Raw genomic sequence first — 17,073 nt, 5'->3', positions numbered from 1 at the left:
GCGCCTTTAGACTATTTTTTGTGGAGCTAAGTTAAAGCTCATGTCTATACAGACAAGCCGGCTTCAATTGACGCATTGGAAGACAACATTGAAGCATTTATTCGTTAGACACCGGTCGAAATGTTGGAAAGATGGACTATTTGAGGCGCAGTCACGGTCAACATTTGCATGAAATAATCTTAAAAATTTACAAAATTGTATTGTTTTAAAATTAAGTTTGGTCAAAATTTCCTATTGCAAGGACATTTTGATAAAATTTTCTTAAAATAATAATTTTTGACAAAATTTTCTATTGAGAATAAATTTTTGCCTACTGAAAAGAAATGTTGACAAAAATTTCCTATAGAATTAAATTTTGACATAATTTCTTATAGAAATAACATTTTTCATATAAAAAGGAAATTTTGGCCAAATTTCCTATAGAAATGAAATTTTGGCAAAATTTCCTATAGAAATGAAATCTTGACAAAAATTCCTATAGAAATGAAATTTTGGCAAAATTTTCAGCAGCAAAGAAAATTTGAAAAAATTTGGAATAAAATTTAAATTTTGGCAAAATTTCCTACAGAAATGAAATGTTTACAAAATTTCCTACAGAAATGAAATGTTTACAAAATTTCCTAAGAAATGAAATTTTGACAAAATTTTTTATAGAAATGAAATTATTACAAAATTTCTTATTGAAATGAAAATTTGACAAAATTTATTTTAGAACTAAAATTTTGACAAAATTTCCTACAGAAACAAAATTTTGACAAAATTTCCTATAGAAATTTCCTATTTGAAATATTGAAATTTTTACAAAATTTCCTACATCATCGTTGTGCATCACAGCCGTACGACACCATGTGATGCACTGAATTTAATGTTACATCTAATGCCTCTGGACATTATGGCTAGACAAATTGCTGCGACCACTGCCATGATGCTAAGGGAGCTTTCTCTTTGATCATGTGGTAGCTACGGACACTGTGTTATCCTTGATACAATGATCAATGTTCCAGGCAGTGTGGATTACACCCTGGCTGACACGCTTTTTGATAAAAAGTACTGTACCACTATTCCTGATAGAAACAATTCGAACTACTATATCCCTGGTAATAGAAGTACATAGACTTCTATACGGATGGTTCTAAACTAGACGACCAGGTGGGTTTTGGTGTGTACTTTAAAGATTCAGAATTGGTCATATCGAAAAGGTTACCCGACCACTGCAGTGTGTATCCAGAGGAGATCCTTGCAATTAAGGAAGTGGTGGGATGGCTAAGATATAATGTCACAACGACGATTGGCATAAATATCTTCTCAGACAGCCAGTCAGCCATTTAGTCATTGGAAACCGTATTTCGGAATTGAATTTCTGAGATCGACTTTGGCAGATCTCTCAACGAGATGGCTGAATAGTTCAAAATTCACCTGTTCTGGGTGCCGGGCCACAGAGATATCCCAGGGAATTGTAAAAGGGACAAGCTTGTGAGTTTAGGAACTACCCTACACATTCCTGGGAAGCTGGAATCTGTGGGTACGCCTCTAGCGACATGTAAGTTAAGTTTCCAGGATCAGGCCAGAAGGGCAACGAATGATAGATGGTAACAAAGAGGGACTTGAAGAGGTCTACAGCTTTGCTCGCTAGCTAGCACATTGTGTCCGTAATGACAGGTAAATGTCTAATGGGAAAACATGCCGACAGACTGAAGGTTGTCAGTAACGACTTTTTCACAAGCTGTGAGGACATGGTAGAAGAACTATAGAACAGTAGCAGTCAGAAGGAGTTCCACTTTAGGTTCTGATTTCTTTGAGAACATGTCTGATTTAAGGGATGTGAACATTCGCAAGTTATAGGGCTTTTTAAAGCGATCTGCATGGTTGAACGGTAGGAACTAGGAGGCATCTTCCTTCTTCCGTTCCTGTGGTGTGACAATGGACGAAAACGTCTAAGTAAGTCTAATGGCAGACTGCCACTTAAACCTAACCTAACCTTCCTATTGAAATGACATGTTGACAAAATATTCCATAAACAAATTTTTAAAATTTTTTTCATAAAAATGTAATTTTGAAAATTTTTTTCGATTGACTTTTAAAGTTTTAATATTTTCCTAAGAAATTTAGAAATATCAACCAGTTCGTTGTCCTCACTTTTGTGCATGGCATGTTAGTTCGTTGGCCTTTCACCATTATCGTAGTATAAAAAAAAAGCAAATGCAACAACTGGCCTGGCAATATTTGTGAGTGATTTAGTTCACATAGCGCATGGAAGGCGATAGCCGTACCCATGAAGTTGACTGATTCATTATTTATTGTTGAAAAAAAAAACCATATCAAAACATGATTAAAAAATCTTTTGTGAATTTAATTCGAGGAAAGCAAAAACAAAACAAATCCAATATAAAATCGTTGCAATCAAAACAAAAGCCAGCAGTCAGACCAGTCATAGAGCCACGTGCTGGAATCACGCCGTCTCCATTCAACGCCGTCTTTGTTGTTGACATAAACATTGAATGGTACGAAGCATAAAGAAATTCGCACGATCAGCACAATATCGAAAGGAGTACGGACTTCAAACGAAAAAAAAAATCAAAACAGTCTAGAACCCAATGAAGATGGTCATCCAAACAGATGGACTGCCAGACAGAGAGACATAGCTTTTAAAGAACTTTAATTTCCTTCAACCAACTGTTGTCGCCGTCTGATATCATGGAAACTCTATATTGACTACGACGAGGTAGGTGTTGGATATCAACATACTATATCGACGATGACGTCAAAATGGCATTCAAAAATTAAAATAACACTGAAGTCATCATAATCTCAATAGTTTTTTTTTTTATAAAAGTAAATGCATTAAACCCACCATTGGCGTAGATCAAGGGAGCCACTAATAGTCGTGGGTTTTGTGGAGATTTAATATACAGGGAATTTAAATGCTGGAACTTTGTGTCTACGAGTGAACCAGTACCAGGTCTATTTTCTTAGGTTTAATCCCTGGAATGTTGTGAAAATCAGTAAACAAAATTTATTTCGAACAGCAACACGAAATCTGCCATTAATTTCGTGCCTTGTCTTGTGGAGATATATTTGACATTTTAAAACCTCTCGTTAGGTATATTCATATCCAATTAGCACCTCTGTTGCTACGCCACTGTACTACTCTCCTGACCTATGCATGTTTACGAGCGACTAGTCTTATGTAAGTAATAACACCTTATTTTGCATTGCATTTTCGTTGACATGAAAACAAGCCAACGAAGACATTTTTCGAAGAAGAAAGTAAAAGCTGCGACATTGAAAATAGACCGCAAAGCAAAGTCAATATCGTCCAAAAAGTAAAACTAGAACACACTTTGTGGCTTTGCATAAAACGCAGTCTGCAACAATAAATGCAGTAGAAGAAAGTTCTTGGTTTTGACAATAACAGAAATGAAAAAGACGAAAAAAAAATAGCCGACTTCAAGTGAAATTTTGAGTTAAGTTTTTTTTCCATCGCTTTTCTTATTTTATCTCATTTTAACATTTTGCAAACTCAACAAATGTCACGGACAACGCCATGGCGGCAGAGATAAGTAACCTTTTGTTTGAATTATAGCTGATTGAAGAGATGGGAGATTGTTTTTGAAACTACCCAAAAAGAGGAAGTTATTTGGTAAGTTTATGCAATAGATTCGCTTATGAAAGATCAGTTTTAAAAATAATTTATTTATGATTTTATTGATCAATTTTGTGATTTTAGGTCGCAATACTACGATTTCAGGGAATCAATTTAGTCTAAAAATTCAAAACAAATATATTTTTTTATGACTTACCTGGTGGATCATTAAAGAATGGAAGCTGAGTTGTGTTTAATTAAACCTGAAAAAAATTAAATGTTTTAAAATGAGTTGTAAGAATTTGGAATTGGAAAGTATACAAATATTTTAAAATTTCCTTTTCAAATTAGATAATTAAATTTAAAAAAAATCTTAATTGTAGAAAGAATTATAAACTAACCAGTAGAACATGTATTGTAGTACTTTTTATATGTAGAACATATCTCGGAATCTAGTCAGACTTTAATTTGGATACCAATTGAAATAGAAATTTAGAACCTTGTAAGATTTTCCTACCATAGGACAAAAGATTTGAATTTCCACATCTTTAAAAGGCCATATCGGATAAAAGATTATATGGGAGTTATATCGAAACCTGTGCCAATTTTAATGACACATACTGGGACATGAAATAGAACATCTCGCGCCCTATATTGTAGAGATGTTAGCAAAATTGTGGATTTTACTGCCTTAAAAGTCCATATCGGATGAAATATACACACTGGGCCTATTTCTAAATTAGGACTGATTTTAATGAAATTTTGGGCACGTATTGGAACGTCAATTTAAACGTCTCATGCAAAATCGGACAAAAATTGTGGATTCTACAGCCTTACAGGCCATATCGGATGAACGATAACCTAATCCGATTTTTATGAAATTTTGCACACATATGAAGACGTCAAATAAAGCACCCCATGCAAAGATCGGACCATAATTGTGACTTCTACAGCCTTAAAAAGCCAAATCGTATGAAAGATATATATGGGAGTTATATCTAAATCTGAACCGATTTTTATGAAATTTTGCACATACATTACAAAAACGACTCCACACCAAATTTGGTGAAGATTGGACCATAATTGTGGCTTCTACAGCCTTAATAGTTCAAATTGGATAAAAGATTTATATGAGAGCTATATCTAAATCTGAACCGATTTTGATTAAATTTTCCAGATATGTTAAGATCAGTAACAAAACAATCCGTGCCAAATTTTGTGATCGGTTGAAAATTTTAACTACTACGGCCATTTAAGTGCAAATCGGGCGATACATATATATGGGAGCTATATATAAATCTGGACCGATTTTTATGAAATTTTGCACACATATGGAGACGTCAAATAACAACACCCCATGCCAAATTTTGTAAAGATCGGTAAAAAATTGTGGCTTCTACAGCCTTAAACAGTCATATCGGATGAAAGATATATATGGAAGCTATATATAAATCTGGACCGATTTTCATTAAATTTTCCACACATATTAGGATTTCAAATAAAAAACCTCGCGCAAAATACGTCAAAGATCGGACTAAAACTGTGGCTTCTACAGCCTTAAAAAGCCATATCGGATGAAAGATACATATGGGAGCTATATCTAAATCTGAACCGATTTTTTTCAAAGGCAATAGCGTTTGTCCTTGGGCAAAAAAGTGACACTTGCAAAATTTCGTAACAATCGGACAACAAATACGATCTGCACTTTGATTACAAGTATACATGTACTCACAGACGGACATGGCTAAATCGAATCAAAAAGTGATTCTGAGTCGAGTAGTCTGAGTATACTTATCAATGGGTCTATCTCTTCTCCTTCTTAGAGTTGCAAACAAATGCACAAATCTATAAAACCCTGTACCAAAGTGGTGGTGTAGGGTATACAAAACGACAGACACTCTATCAGCACAGGAATAATATGCGGATAAACGGACATGGCCGATAAGCCGAATCAGGACAAATTTCTGAGTCTAACTACACATTTTATTACAGCGATAGTAGTAGTGCATGGTGGGTATGAAAAAAGAAAAAAAAGAAAACATAAACACCACCACCCAAAGCAAAGCACATGCGTTGGCTGGTTAGATGGTTTTTGCCTTGCGTATGGATATATGTTGGCTTGCCTTTCAACAACAAATTTTCTTAGGGTCGTTGAGATTCAAAATAAATTGTTGCAGGAAAATAAACAACATTCGTAGTTGCTTTTTCAAAATTATTTTTATCTGTGTTCTAGTTCCTACCGATGAAACATCCAGATCGCTCACATCCAGAATCTAAAGTGTTCCTAACGAGTTCCTTCTGACTGCCAGAGCGGAAGACACACATAGCAGAGGTTCCAAAGATTCTTCGTCGTTGACGTCCTCACACCTTCTGCAGAAGTGGTTACTTGATATCTTCAGTCTTTCAGCATGTTTTCCAATCAGACGGTGACCTGTCATAACGACACAATGACTGAGACGTCTGTTTTAGCCAGCGACAGCAAAGCGGTAAACCTCTTCGAGCCAAGATTGGGCCACACAATTTTCGAATGTTCACAACCCCTCTTTGTGATCATCTATCATTCGTTGCCTTCCGTTCTGATCCCGAAGACTTAACTTACAAGACGCTTGAGCCATACCCACATATTCCAGTTCCCCTGAAATGTGTAAGGTAGCTCCTAGTCTCGCAAGCTCGTCTGCTCAACAATTCCCTGGAATATCTCGGTGGCCCGGTACCCAGAACAGATGAATTTTCAACTGTTCAGCTTTTTATTTGAGTGATCAGCCGAAGTCAGTTTTTGAATTCAGAGATTTGGTGGGTGCCTGGCATTCTGGAAAAATGCTATTAATGCCAATCGTTGTTAGGATACTATAACTAAGCATGCCACCAATTCTTTAATAGCAAGAATCTCCGCTTGATACACACTACAGTGGTCGGACAACCTTCTCAATATGATCAGTCTTAGTTCGTCAGAGTATCGTAAAAAAACCAACTAGTCGTCTAGTTTGGAGCCTTCCGTATAGAAGTCTCTGTAACTTCTATTACCAGGAATATTGAGGTTCCAGTCGTTTCTTGCAGGAATAGTAATGTAAGGTACTTTTAATCAAAAAGCGGCACACGCAATGTGTAATCCACACTACGTGGAACATCGCTCAATGTATCAAGGATGATACAATGTCCGTAGCCGCCACATGACCAAAGAGAAACAAACGACTTTCACTAGTTACTTTAGGTGTGAAAGCGGCATTTCTGCTTCGTTTGTCATGTAGAGGAAAGCCAAGCAGTACTATGATCTACCAATCTTTATCTTCTGAAGAATATACATATTTAGAGATCTCATTGCAAGAATACAGGCTTTATATCTCCTTGTCCCCGCACCATTAAATTGGTTATGTTAAGGAATTCTTAATCCATTAACCACACCTATATTCACAAAACACATGTCCTCATGCTTTCAGGAGGAGTTAATATCTGTTGCGCCGTATCTTATATACCCTCCACCATGGATCATGTCATGAACCGACATGAACATGTGTCTTAGATATCCTCATTACGATCCATAGAAAAATATCACGTTTAAAACTTCAGGCAAATCGGATAAGAACTGTACCCTCTTAAGGCTCAAGTCGATCGGTTTATAGGGGAGCTACATATATCAGGTTATGAACCGATTTACATTTGCATCGGATAGTAATTGCACCTTCTAGAGGCTTAAGAAGTCAAGTCTGAAGATCAGTTTATATGGCAGTTGTTTTCAACCGATTTGAGCCATACTAGGCACAGTTGTTAGAAGTCAAAACAAAACACTTTATTCAAAACTTCAGCCAAATCGGATAAGAATTGCGATCTCTAGAGTCTCAAAAAGTCAAGATCCGAGATCTGTTTATATGGCAGCTGTAACAAAACATCGAATGATTTGAACCATAATTGGCACAGTTGTTGGTCAGTCACAACAAAACAGCAAATCCGATAATAATTGCGCACGGAGAGGCCAAGAAGTCTAATCGGGAGATAGGTTTATATGGCAACTATATGAAAATATGGACCGATTTGGCCATCCCTTCGAAAGTTAGCGTGCATTTGACAGACGGACGGACGTAGCCGTCTTCATGCACTCAAGAAGTAAAATCTGAAGATCCGTTTCTATGAGAGCTATATCAGGTTATGGCCAATATTATGCATTCTCAGCCCAGTCGGATAAAAATTTCAGGTATTCAAGAATAAGAGTACATAAAGTTATGAACCCCAATCGATATGGATCATATTTTCCACGGGCAAATAATATCACGACAGAGCAAAATATCAGCGAAATGGGAAAAGATTGCGCTCTGAAGGAACTTGCAGTATAGGACTTCCTCAAAGTTCCCACATCCATATTTGCCAAAGGGACAAATTATTGGCGAGCACATGGTTGGGCAATACCAATCATATGAGAAAGCAAAAATTTACCAGTCAGCTGCTCTCTTCTAAATTGTTGTTGTTTTTTCAAAACATAAGGTGGCAACAATAACAGTTAATCTTTTATAATTGCATGGGTGTTGGAATATTTATTATGATGTATACAAACACATGGCTGAGAACAGAAAAAATGACATTGTCCGAGTTGAAGGCGACATTGGAAAATGAAACTTTCAAGTTGAGTAGAAAAAAAAAAAGAAAACACAATACCAACAACAACAACAGCTCATTAATCACGGGCAAACAATTTTTTGATGTAACTGCAATTTAAGCTTTACTTTTTCTTTGCTGCTTTGGATTATGTGTAAGTGTGTGTGTGAGTGCTAAAGGGGGTATGTGTAGACAAAAATGCACTTTGAGCAATTGTTGTTGTTTATGATGTTCTGTTGCTTCTGTGTATTGTGTATGGTATTAAAAATAATAATAACAGCAAAAACAACAACAATGCCAACGAATATTATAATAACGGTTAATGGTGACGATGATGTGATGGTGGTGCTTGAGTATTTGTTTTTGTTTTATGAGAACAACGATGATGAGACGAGACGGCATAGTGTGTAAATGCTTGCAGCGCAGCATGGAGCGGTGTTGGTGGTTGTATTGTTGTTGTTTTTCATGGTGGTAGTTAAGACGAACATTTTTGATTTAACAAATCTTAAGGGGCTCCCATTTAGTTTTCTCTACCGCGTTGAGTATTCAGTTGCATTGACGACTATGACAACCAACACAACGTGAACATTTCATCATCACATCAATCCATCACATAATAAATGGGCAAAACGAATTGGCAAATTCTAAATAAATTTTAAATTAAAGTTAAATCATGTGACTTGTGTTGGACAAACAAAACAAAATAACGGGAACTTAAGTAAAAGCCTATGTTCGAATTACAAAATCTATAAATAAAATCGATGGTTGTAAAAATTTAAAAAAATCATAATAAGTGAAAATAAGAAAAATTGCAAAAATTTACTTAAAAAATATCTTTAGTGAAAACTACTTTTTAATTTAAATAAAGTGGAAGTGAAATAAACAACTTATAAAAAATTAACAGCATATTTAAAAAAAAACTTTTTGTAAAAATAAAATACCTATTTATAATAAAGGAAATATAACTATAAAAATGTCAGTATTCCGAATGTACAAAAAATCAAAAATTAAAAAAGAAGATAAATTTTGAATTCTGTTTTTGTGCCTAACTGTTCATGCGTTTCCATATTTTGGATTTACTGTTATAAAATTGCTTCACCAATCGACACTACAAATCTGTCATCACTGCATACTTTCTTTTCCAATGACATATGAACGGTTATAGTCTCAACACACAAAATTTCGAAATTTGGTCATAACAAAAATTTAAGTGCTATATGAGCTAATTTAAAAAAACAAATGTTCCAAAACAAAATATTTTTAGATTTTTGCATTTAATTAAAAATCACTGAAGCCTAAATTTAGCAAAAAAAAAAACATTATTATTGGGAAATAAAAATGAAATTGCCAAAAAAAAAATAAAATAGTAAGTGTCGCATGTTATAAAATACAAAAAATTAACACAACCAACCAAGACCAGTGGCTCCATTTACCATTTCACAACATTTGTTGATTCCTGTGTAAACATTACTTTGGATTTAGTATTCGCGTTTTGATTTGATTTGGTGCCCCCGGATAATGGCGATTTCTTTTATAGTCTTCTGCGTCTTCGTCTGGTAACAAACAACTATGCTTTATGGATTATGGAATGGTGTGACCACAAAGCAAAGCCATCGTCATCATCATTCCTGTCAACAGTAGCGGTAGCAGCAGCACCCACCACAAACCTCCTCCAAAGACTCTTCATAAATGGAAATGGATCCAAAAAGTATTTTTTTTCTTTTCCCATTTTATTTGTTTACTTTATGTTTTTTTTTCGTTCTTTCACATATTGAAATTATTTTTTCTTATTGGATATGTGGTGTGCTTCGTTTTGGTATTTTTTTTTTTTTTTGCTTCATTTTTATTAGTCATTGTTTTGTCTGACCGGGTTTTGGGCTACTTGGGATAGGGTGAAAGAAGACTCCGGGACAAAGCAAAGTGCAATTTTCTTTTTAAAAAAATGAACTGAACACTAACATAGAATTAACAATTTATACCACAATGAACGATGATCCTTCTTCGTTTTATGAGAGTTTGCCAACGACAAAGCTCGTATCGTATTTCGTTGACGATTCTTTGTAACTGTTAAACATGTGTTTTTTTGTTTTGTTCATTGCCACTTCTTTTGTTGTTGCTCTCAGCATCGTCGTCACCATCATCATCCTATGGTTTATTTACTTAGCAAACTATCGGATATCATGTGTTGTTGTTGTTGGAGTTGCTGCTGTTGTTGTTGTAATTGCTTTGAAGCCTTAGTGTGTTTGCTAGGCAATTATGTTTTATTGCTTGCCATCACTGATGAACTTTGAGATTTTTATTGAGAAATGTTTTCATCTACGTACATAGGTATGGGAAAATGGACTAGGCCTGAACTTGACAGATTGTAACAATATAAAACACAGCTTTGTTAAAGGTTTTTTTTTAAGTTATGTATATTATTTAGTAAATCCCGCACCAAAGAATGTACTTCTGTTGTTGATTAATCCAAATGCATAACATACACATGTGGACAGAAAAATTGGTGTAGGTTTTTTAATCCTGCAGACATTTTAAACAAGTAATAAGGTATTAAGTTCTGCCCAGCCGAACTTTGGATACCCACCACCTCGGGTTACATATATAACCCCTTTCATCACATTCCTAGAAAATTGGATAACTTATGCACCCAAGTTCGGCACGGGCATTGAGTGGTCTTATAATATATGTCACTTTTGTATTTAAAATTGCAACAAAGTCGGGTAATAAATAAAGCTTTTATGATCTTCAGACCATTAACCGGCATATCGGTCTATATGAGGGCTATATCTAAATGCAGTCCTATTTTTACCATATTTGGTTCGAACTACTCAATGTTTCAAATTTCAGTGAAATTGGATAAAAAATAATGTTTTTATAGGCTTCAGACTCTTTATTTGGACATCGGTCTATAGGGGAGCTATATCTAAATATAGTCCGATACAAACTATATTTGGGGCGGATGTCGGGAGACCTAAAACTGCCCACTGTTTCAAATTTCAGCGAAATCGGGTAATAAATAGGGTTTTTATGATCTTCGGACCCTTTATCGAGAGAGCGGTCTATATGGCAGCTATATCTAAATATAGTCCGATCTGAACCATATTTGGGTTAGATGTTGGTAGGCCTAAAACTACTCACTGTTTCAAATTTCAGCGAAATCGGATAAAAAAGAAAGCTTTTATTGCCTTCAGACCCTTTATCAGCAGATCGGTCTATATGGCAGCTATATCTAAATATAGTCCGATCTGAACCATATTTTAGTCCTATGTTAGGATGCCTAAAGCTGCTCTGTTACTGTTAGCGAAATCGTTTAAAAAATAAAGCTTTTATAGGCATTATATCCTTTATCGGAAAATCGGTATATATAGCAGCTATATCCAAATGTGGTCCAATTTGGCCCGTTCTAGAACTTATCCTGCGTGCATCAAAAAGAAGTATCTATGCCAAATTTCAGCTCAATATCAATTTCAACAGACGTCCGTCGGACAGACACACGGACATCGTTAAATCGTCTTAGAATTTTACGACGATCCGAAATATATACACTTTGCAGGATCGTAAATGGATATTTCGATGTGTTGCAAACGGAATAACTAAATGAATAAACCCCCTATACTACGGTGGTGGGTATAAAAATAACTCTTATCAAGCACATTATAAACATGTATATCTGGCAATGCTGTTCTAAAATGAAAAAGGGGAATCCCACTAGTGAAATCGCTTATAGTAACAACTGTAGAGGAGTTGTTTTGATTTGATAGCTTTCGGACGTGGTCAGTGAAATAGGTGCGTTTTATTTAAAGTAGTGAAATTTCACAAATTTCAAGTTTTTTGCAATATTTATAAACAAAAGTAATCATTTAGGTGAAATCAGCTTAATTGGAAATAAATTTAAATTAAATTTGTTACAATGTTAGATAGGTCGCGGACATCATAGTTGTGAAGAAGAAAGACGCATAGTTCAGCAGCTACGAAAGGAAGGAAACCCCTATAAATGAAATGAAAACTTCGTAACAAATGCCTTAAAACAAAAAAAAAAAAAATATTGAGTGACGTGGCGCAAAAAGTAATCGTATAGTAACTTTAGCTAAACGAGACCATTTCAAAAGTTCTAAAAAATTTTTAAAGGAAATTGAGATTCCATTGCAGTTTGCTTCTAGCAATAACACAATTTTGCGTGTTGCGGCTATCCGGGAATCTTTTTCGACCAAGAGAAATCATCAGCGGACGATGTCAAATGGAAATTGGAAATGTTGTGTCATTCCTAACGGTCCGACGAAAATTGGTGTCTGCAAAGCTACCAGGTATAGCTCGAAAAGTTCTCTTTACTCAGACAAGCAAACTTGAAGAAGAGGTTAAACTTTGCTTTGGCTCATAAAACATGGCGCGGACCAGAAGGAGTAAAAAAGTGGAGAAAAACCCTTGGGACCGACGAAGTAAAAGTCAATTTGTCTGGTAATAATGCATAAAGGAATTTTCGTCGTCCAAAAGGGAAAGAATTCCACATAAGATTAACAAAAAAAAGGTTTAAAATGGAGGAGGAAATGTCATGGTATGGGGCTAATATTTTATGGAGGTCCGATACATCTTATTAAAAAAATATATGTATATATAGCTTTATTTACAAGGATTTGTTGAAGACAGTTATGCAAACATACGCTGAAGAAAATATGCCACTTGAATGAAGATTTCAAAAGGATAATGACCCGAAAAACTCATCAAAATTGGTGAGTAAATGGTTTTGGGATCATTATTTGAACGTTGTTGTGTGGCCAAGTCAGTCCCCCGACCTCAACCCCATTGAGAACTTTTGGGGTGAAGTTTCTTAGCTTCCCTGAAGCAATAATAAAAAATGTGGAAAAATATTCAAAAGGCTTGGTATTAACTGCCTTTTTTGAAGTATATTCAAAGCACTAACACTGAAGTACAAATTAGGGTATTATTTCTTTAGTTTTTCATTTCGATCGTAATTGAAAAAAGTTTAGATTCAATGATTGAAACATTTAATTTTTTTATTGAAAATTGCCAAAATTTCAATCGCGATCGTAATTGGAAAAATAGTCCGGATTCAATTAAAAAATGATTGATTCAATTAATGTTTTAATTAAAAACATATTTATTTTCAAATAAAAAATTTTTCACTTGAAAATGATTGAATCAATTAATTTTTTAATTGAAAATGACAAAAATTTCAGATTTAATTAAAAAAAATGATTGCATCAATTAATTTTTTAATTGAAAATTTCAATAACTTCTATCACGATCACGAATTAAAAATTATTGTATCAATAAATTTTTTAATAGAAAATGACAAAAATTTCAATCACGATCGTAATTGAAAAAATTTCAGATTCAATTAAAAAACAATGATTGAATCAAATAATTTTTTAATTGAAAATTGCCAAAATTTCAATTACGATTGTCTTTGAAAATTTTTTAAATTGAAAACATAAAAACTTTAATTTCCATTATTAGTCTAGAAATTTTTATAGCAGCCCTCGTACATACAGTCGAAACAGAATAAGCGAAACGCTGAAAATTCATACTTACTTTCACTTATACGTAACTTCCAGTTAAGCGTAGTTCGGATAAGTGATATAAATTCCTAGTTAAGCGATATAAGCATAAATGAAAATGAATTTTTACGTCAACACACTAATTATATATGAAATAACTTGAGCTAAATAAGACCAATGCTAAGTAGAAATCTTTAAAGTAAGAGACAATCATTAGCGAAGTATCAAAATATGTTTTTACGAATTTTTGTTCATGACACAAAGTTTCTCAATTCCAGATAATTGCCATAGAATTTCACTTAAGAGTGGTACAATGCTTGCTTTTTGCAAAAATTTTTCGTGATTAATTTTTTAGATAATACCTAGATTTTAAAGCAAAAAAACTTGCTGGTTTCATTCAGTACGACATTCATGAAACAATTTTTATGTGAAGAACAAACAAAGTACCAGCCATTATGCGATTCCATTTTTATATCAAAACAGAAATTGGGTTGTAAAAACCTTTCTGGTTTAGCCGTATTTGCAGTTAATCGATTTTTATCTTAAGGGAATTCAATTGCATTGAATAGCACAAAATATGAATGGCTCATTCATCAAGTTAAGCGGGATTTTTCAATAAAGCGTATAACTGTTTTCGATTGTATTAACATTTTGATTTCGGTTGTCTAAAAATCCCAGAGGGCGTATTTGTGTTAGATATTGCAATTTTTTGGCATATCACTGATTCGCCTCACTGTGCTGTCGAGGTGGCATCCAGTAGTAGCCGTTGACAACACAGTAACAATGTTGCCCTAAGCCATAAATGACTCGAAAAGCTTAAAATAATGAGTAGTAGAAGCCTAGGCAGGCTTAAGAGAACAAAAAGAAAGTTCAAAAGCGGCAGCATATCCGTTAAATAATTGACAAAAACAGCAGTAACAGCGACAATGACAACAACAGCGAGCCTACACACAGATCTACATACAGCACAAAAGCAGCAATTAGAAGGTAAACAAGAAACAACAACAGTAATAGCATAAGAAAATACGGGGATGAACACATACTACGAAAAACAAAAACATCTACGCTAATGGAGAATTGAAATAGATTTACAAGCGTACGCACCTATGACAAAGCATATTTCTACAACCATCATCATATTTCCCATTCACCACACTCACTCTATCCCGTCTACACACTTCTTTAGACAGGGGATTTAAGTTCTCATACACAAACACTTACTTGTAGGGTTGTAGATTATGTACATATATATCTACTACCTATAGGTATGTATTTTGCGTACACACATAACATTTGAATACTCAGCAACAACAACAAAAATCCACTCTATACTCTTCTTGCAGGCAAAATTATGATTAACATTTAAGGCGTTGCCAGACAGTCAAATACACTCACTCATCGTATTGAGAATGAAGTCAACTCACTCAAACAAATACAATAAAAAATGGAGCGGGCGTTGACAAATAAAATGCACGAAACATGGGAATGACAAAGAATGAAACACACTCGCTCATAGATAAATTAAAGAAGTGTTGCCACATTAGTTTTTTTTTACCCTCCACCGTAGGATGGATGAAATATGCGTCTAAGATCCCATAAAGCATATGTATTTTTAATCGTCATGACATTTTAAGTCAATCTAGCTATGTCCGTTCGTCCTTCTGTCAAACGCACTCTAAATTTCGAAGGGGAAAAGCTAGACGGTCAAAATTTTACACAAATATATGTTATTAGTGTAGATAGGTTGGGATTGTAAATTGACCAAATCGGTATTTGTTTTGATATAGCTGCCATATATAAACCGATCTTGATTTCTTCAGCCTCTAGAGGGCGCAATTATTATCCGATTTGGCTGAAATTTTGCACATAACGCTAATGACAATAGGAATTTTTATGAGGACAACTTTAAAACAACATGGGGAACGTTTGTACGAAAAATTTGTGAAATAATTAAAGAGCTATTAAAGTGGTAAGAGCTTTATAAATAACATTAAAAACAATTTATCATGGTATAATACGAAGGAAGAATTTTCTTAAACAGTGGGTGCAACAAATAAAAATATTTCATATTTTTAATTACTGTTTGGTAAGATATAACAGCCATATAAAGGGTTCCAATTTTAATCCTTGAGCACCTGGAGAGCATAATTTTTTTCAAAGTTGACTGAAATTTTGCATAAAATCTATACCAAGTAAGTGCTGGAACTGTAAATAACCTAACACAGAGCCCATAATAACCGATTTGATTTTTGAACGTATAGACATCGCAATTCTAATCGGAATACTAAAAAGAATCATGTGAGCTTCTGTTGAGATTTCCAATTTTTTTATTTTGCCTACAGATAAATTTCATCCAGAAACAGTCATGATCCATGATGAAGGGTATACAAGGTCCGACCCAGCTGAAGTGTACAAATTTACTTGTATTTTATTTTATTGCTAGTTCACTGAAATTGAACCCACTTACTACCTGGCCTTAAAACTTGGATGATTGATTTGTATTTACTCGTAAATCCCTGTCACAGTGCCATGATCATATGGCAATGTGACATGTTCTTTTTGGGATTACATGGAGATGAATCTGTTCTTTTGGGATTTTAAGGAGATGGATCTGCCGTCAAGGTCTGATTTCTACTCTTCTCGAAAATATGTATTATTCGAATCACATATTTTTGTTTAAAGATTCGATTTAAGCCTCAATTACATCTCTTTTCTTCTCGGAAACACATCTCATTTGTCCCTACTTGTCTATATATTTGAACTCAATTTGTAAAGTTAAATTCGTACTCTTCTCCCAACAATTTTAATCGGTCTTTGTATTCGTTTCGGTGTTGGGGCGGTGTTATTTTTATACCCATTAATTGGGCTTGAAGACACAGACTTCCATCTGGTCTGGTAAAACGGCAACCCTGAGCAAAACATTCATTTTGTAAAACGTTTCATTTTCAAAGGCTCCCTTCCCCCTTCAGCGAGCGTAAGATAATTTGAGTTTTTTCTTTTACTAAAATGTGTGTATGTGTATGGGACTCTTTTTTTCTACCCACCAATGAAAATGTTTTTGTTTTGCTGCTCTTATCAATCGACTCAAATGAGAGTCTGAGTTTATTTACCAAACTGTTGTGTGTGTGTGTGTGCCAACAATGGAGACTCGACAAACTGGAAATTGTTGTTCAATGCAAATGCATAGCCATTTATCCATAGTTATGCTGTGTGGGTAGTCTGTCTGCATGTATGCATTTAACAACAGTTATGTTGTGACAGCATTTGACAGTAGCAACTGTGGCTAACCAGTATTTTTTTTCTGTTGTTGTTATTGTTTGTGTGTAGTCGGCTACGCAAAACGACAAACATGGTACTGTCAAAAAGCGGTGAATGAACTACATTTTA

General features: G+C 34.5%; 1 protein-coding gene across 3 annotated transcripts in view; it reads left to right on the top strand.

Annotated features, from left to right (window-relative positions):
* LOC106089456 (protein single-minded) overlaps positions 1 to 17,073 on the top strand; it is a 108,324-nt gene that overhangs the window by 25,283 nt on the left and 65,968 nt on the right. For 2 of the 3 annotated variants that reach the window (XM_013255311.2, XM_013255310.2), the window contains exon 1: positions 9,560 to 9,878. The exons of the other annotated variant lie outside the window; for it this stretch is intronic. In XM_013255311.2, coding sequence (XP_013110765.1) covers positions 9,860 to 9,878 — 19 coding nt within the window. In that variant the 5' untranslated portion in view covers positions 9,560 to 9,859. Of the gene's footprint in view, positions 1 to 9,559; positions 9,879 to 17,073 lie in introns of those variants that run through there. 3 annotated transcript variants of the gene reach the window in all.

Source organism: Stomoxys calcitrans, chromosome 2 (genome assembly GCF_963082655.1).
Source record: "Stomoxys calcitrans chromosome 2, idStoCalc2.1, whole genome shotgun sequence".
In the NCBI taxonomy this organism is placed as follows: Eukaryota; Metazoa; Arthropoda; class Insecta; order Diptera; family Muscidae; genus Stomoxys; species Stomoxys calcitrans.
Note: the sequence above shows the minus strand (reverse complement) of the source record. Positions and strands in the feature narration are given on the sequence as shown.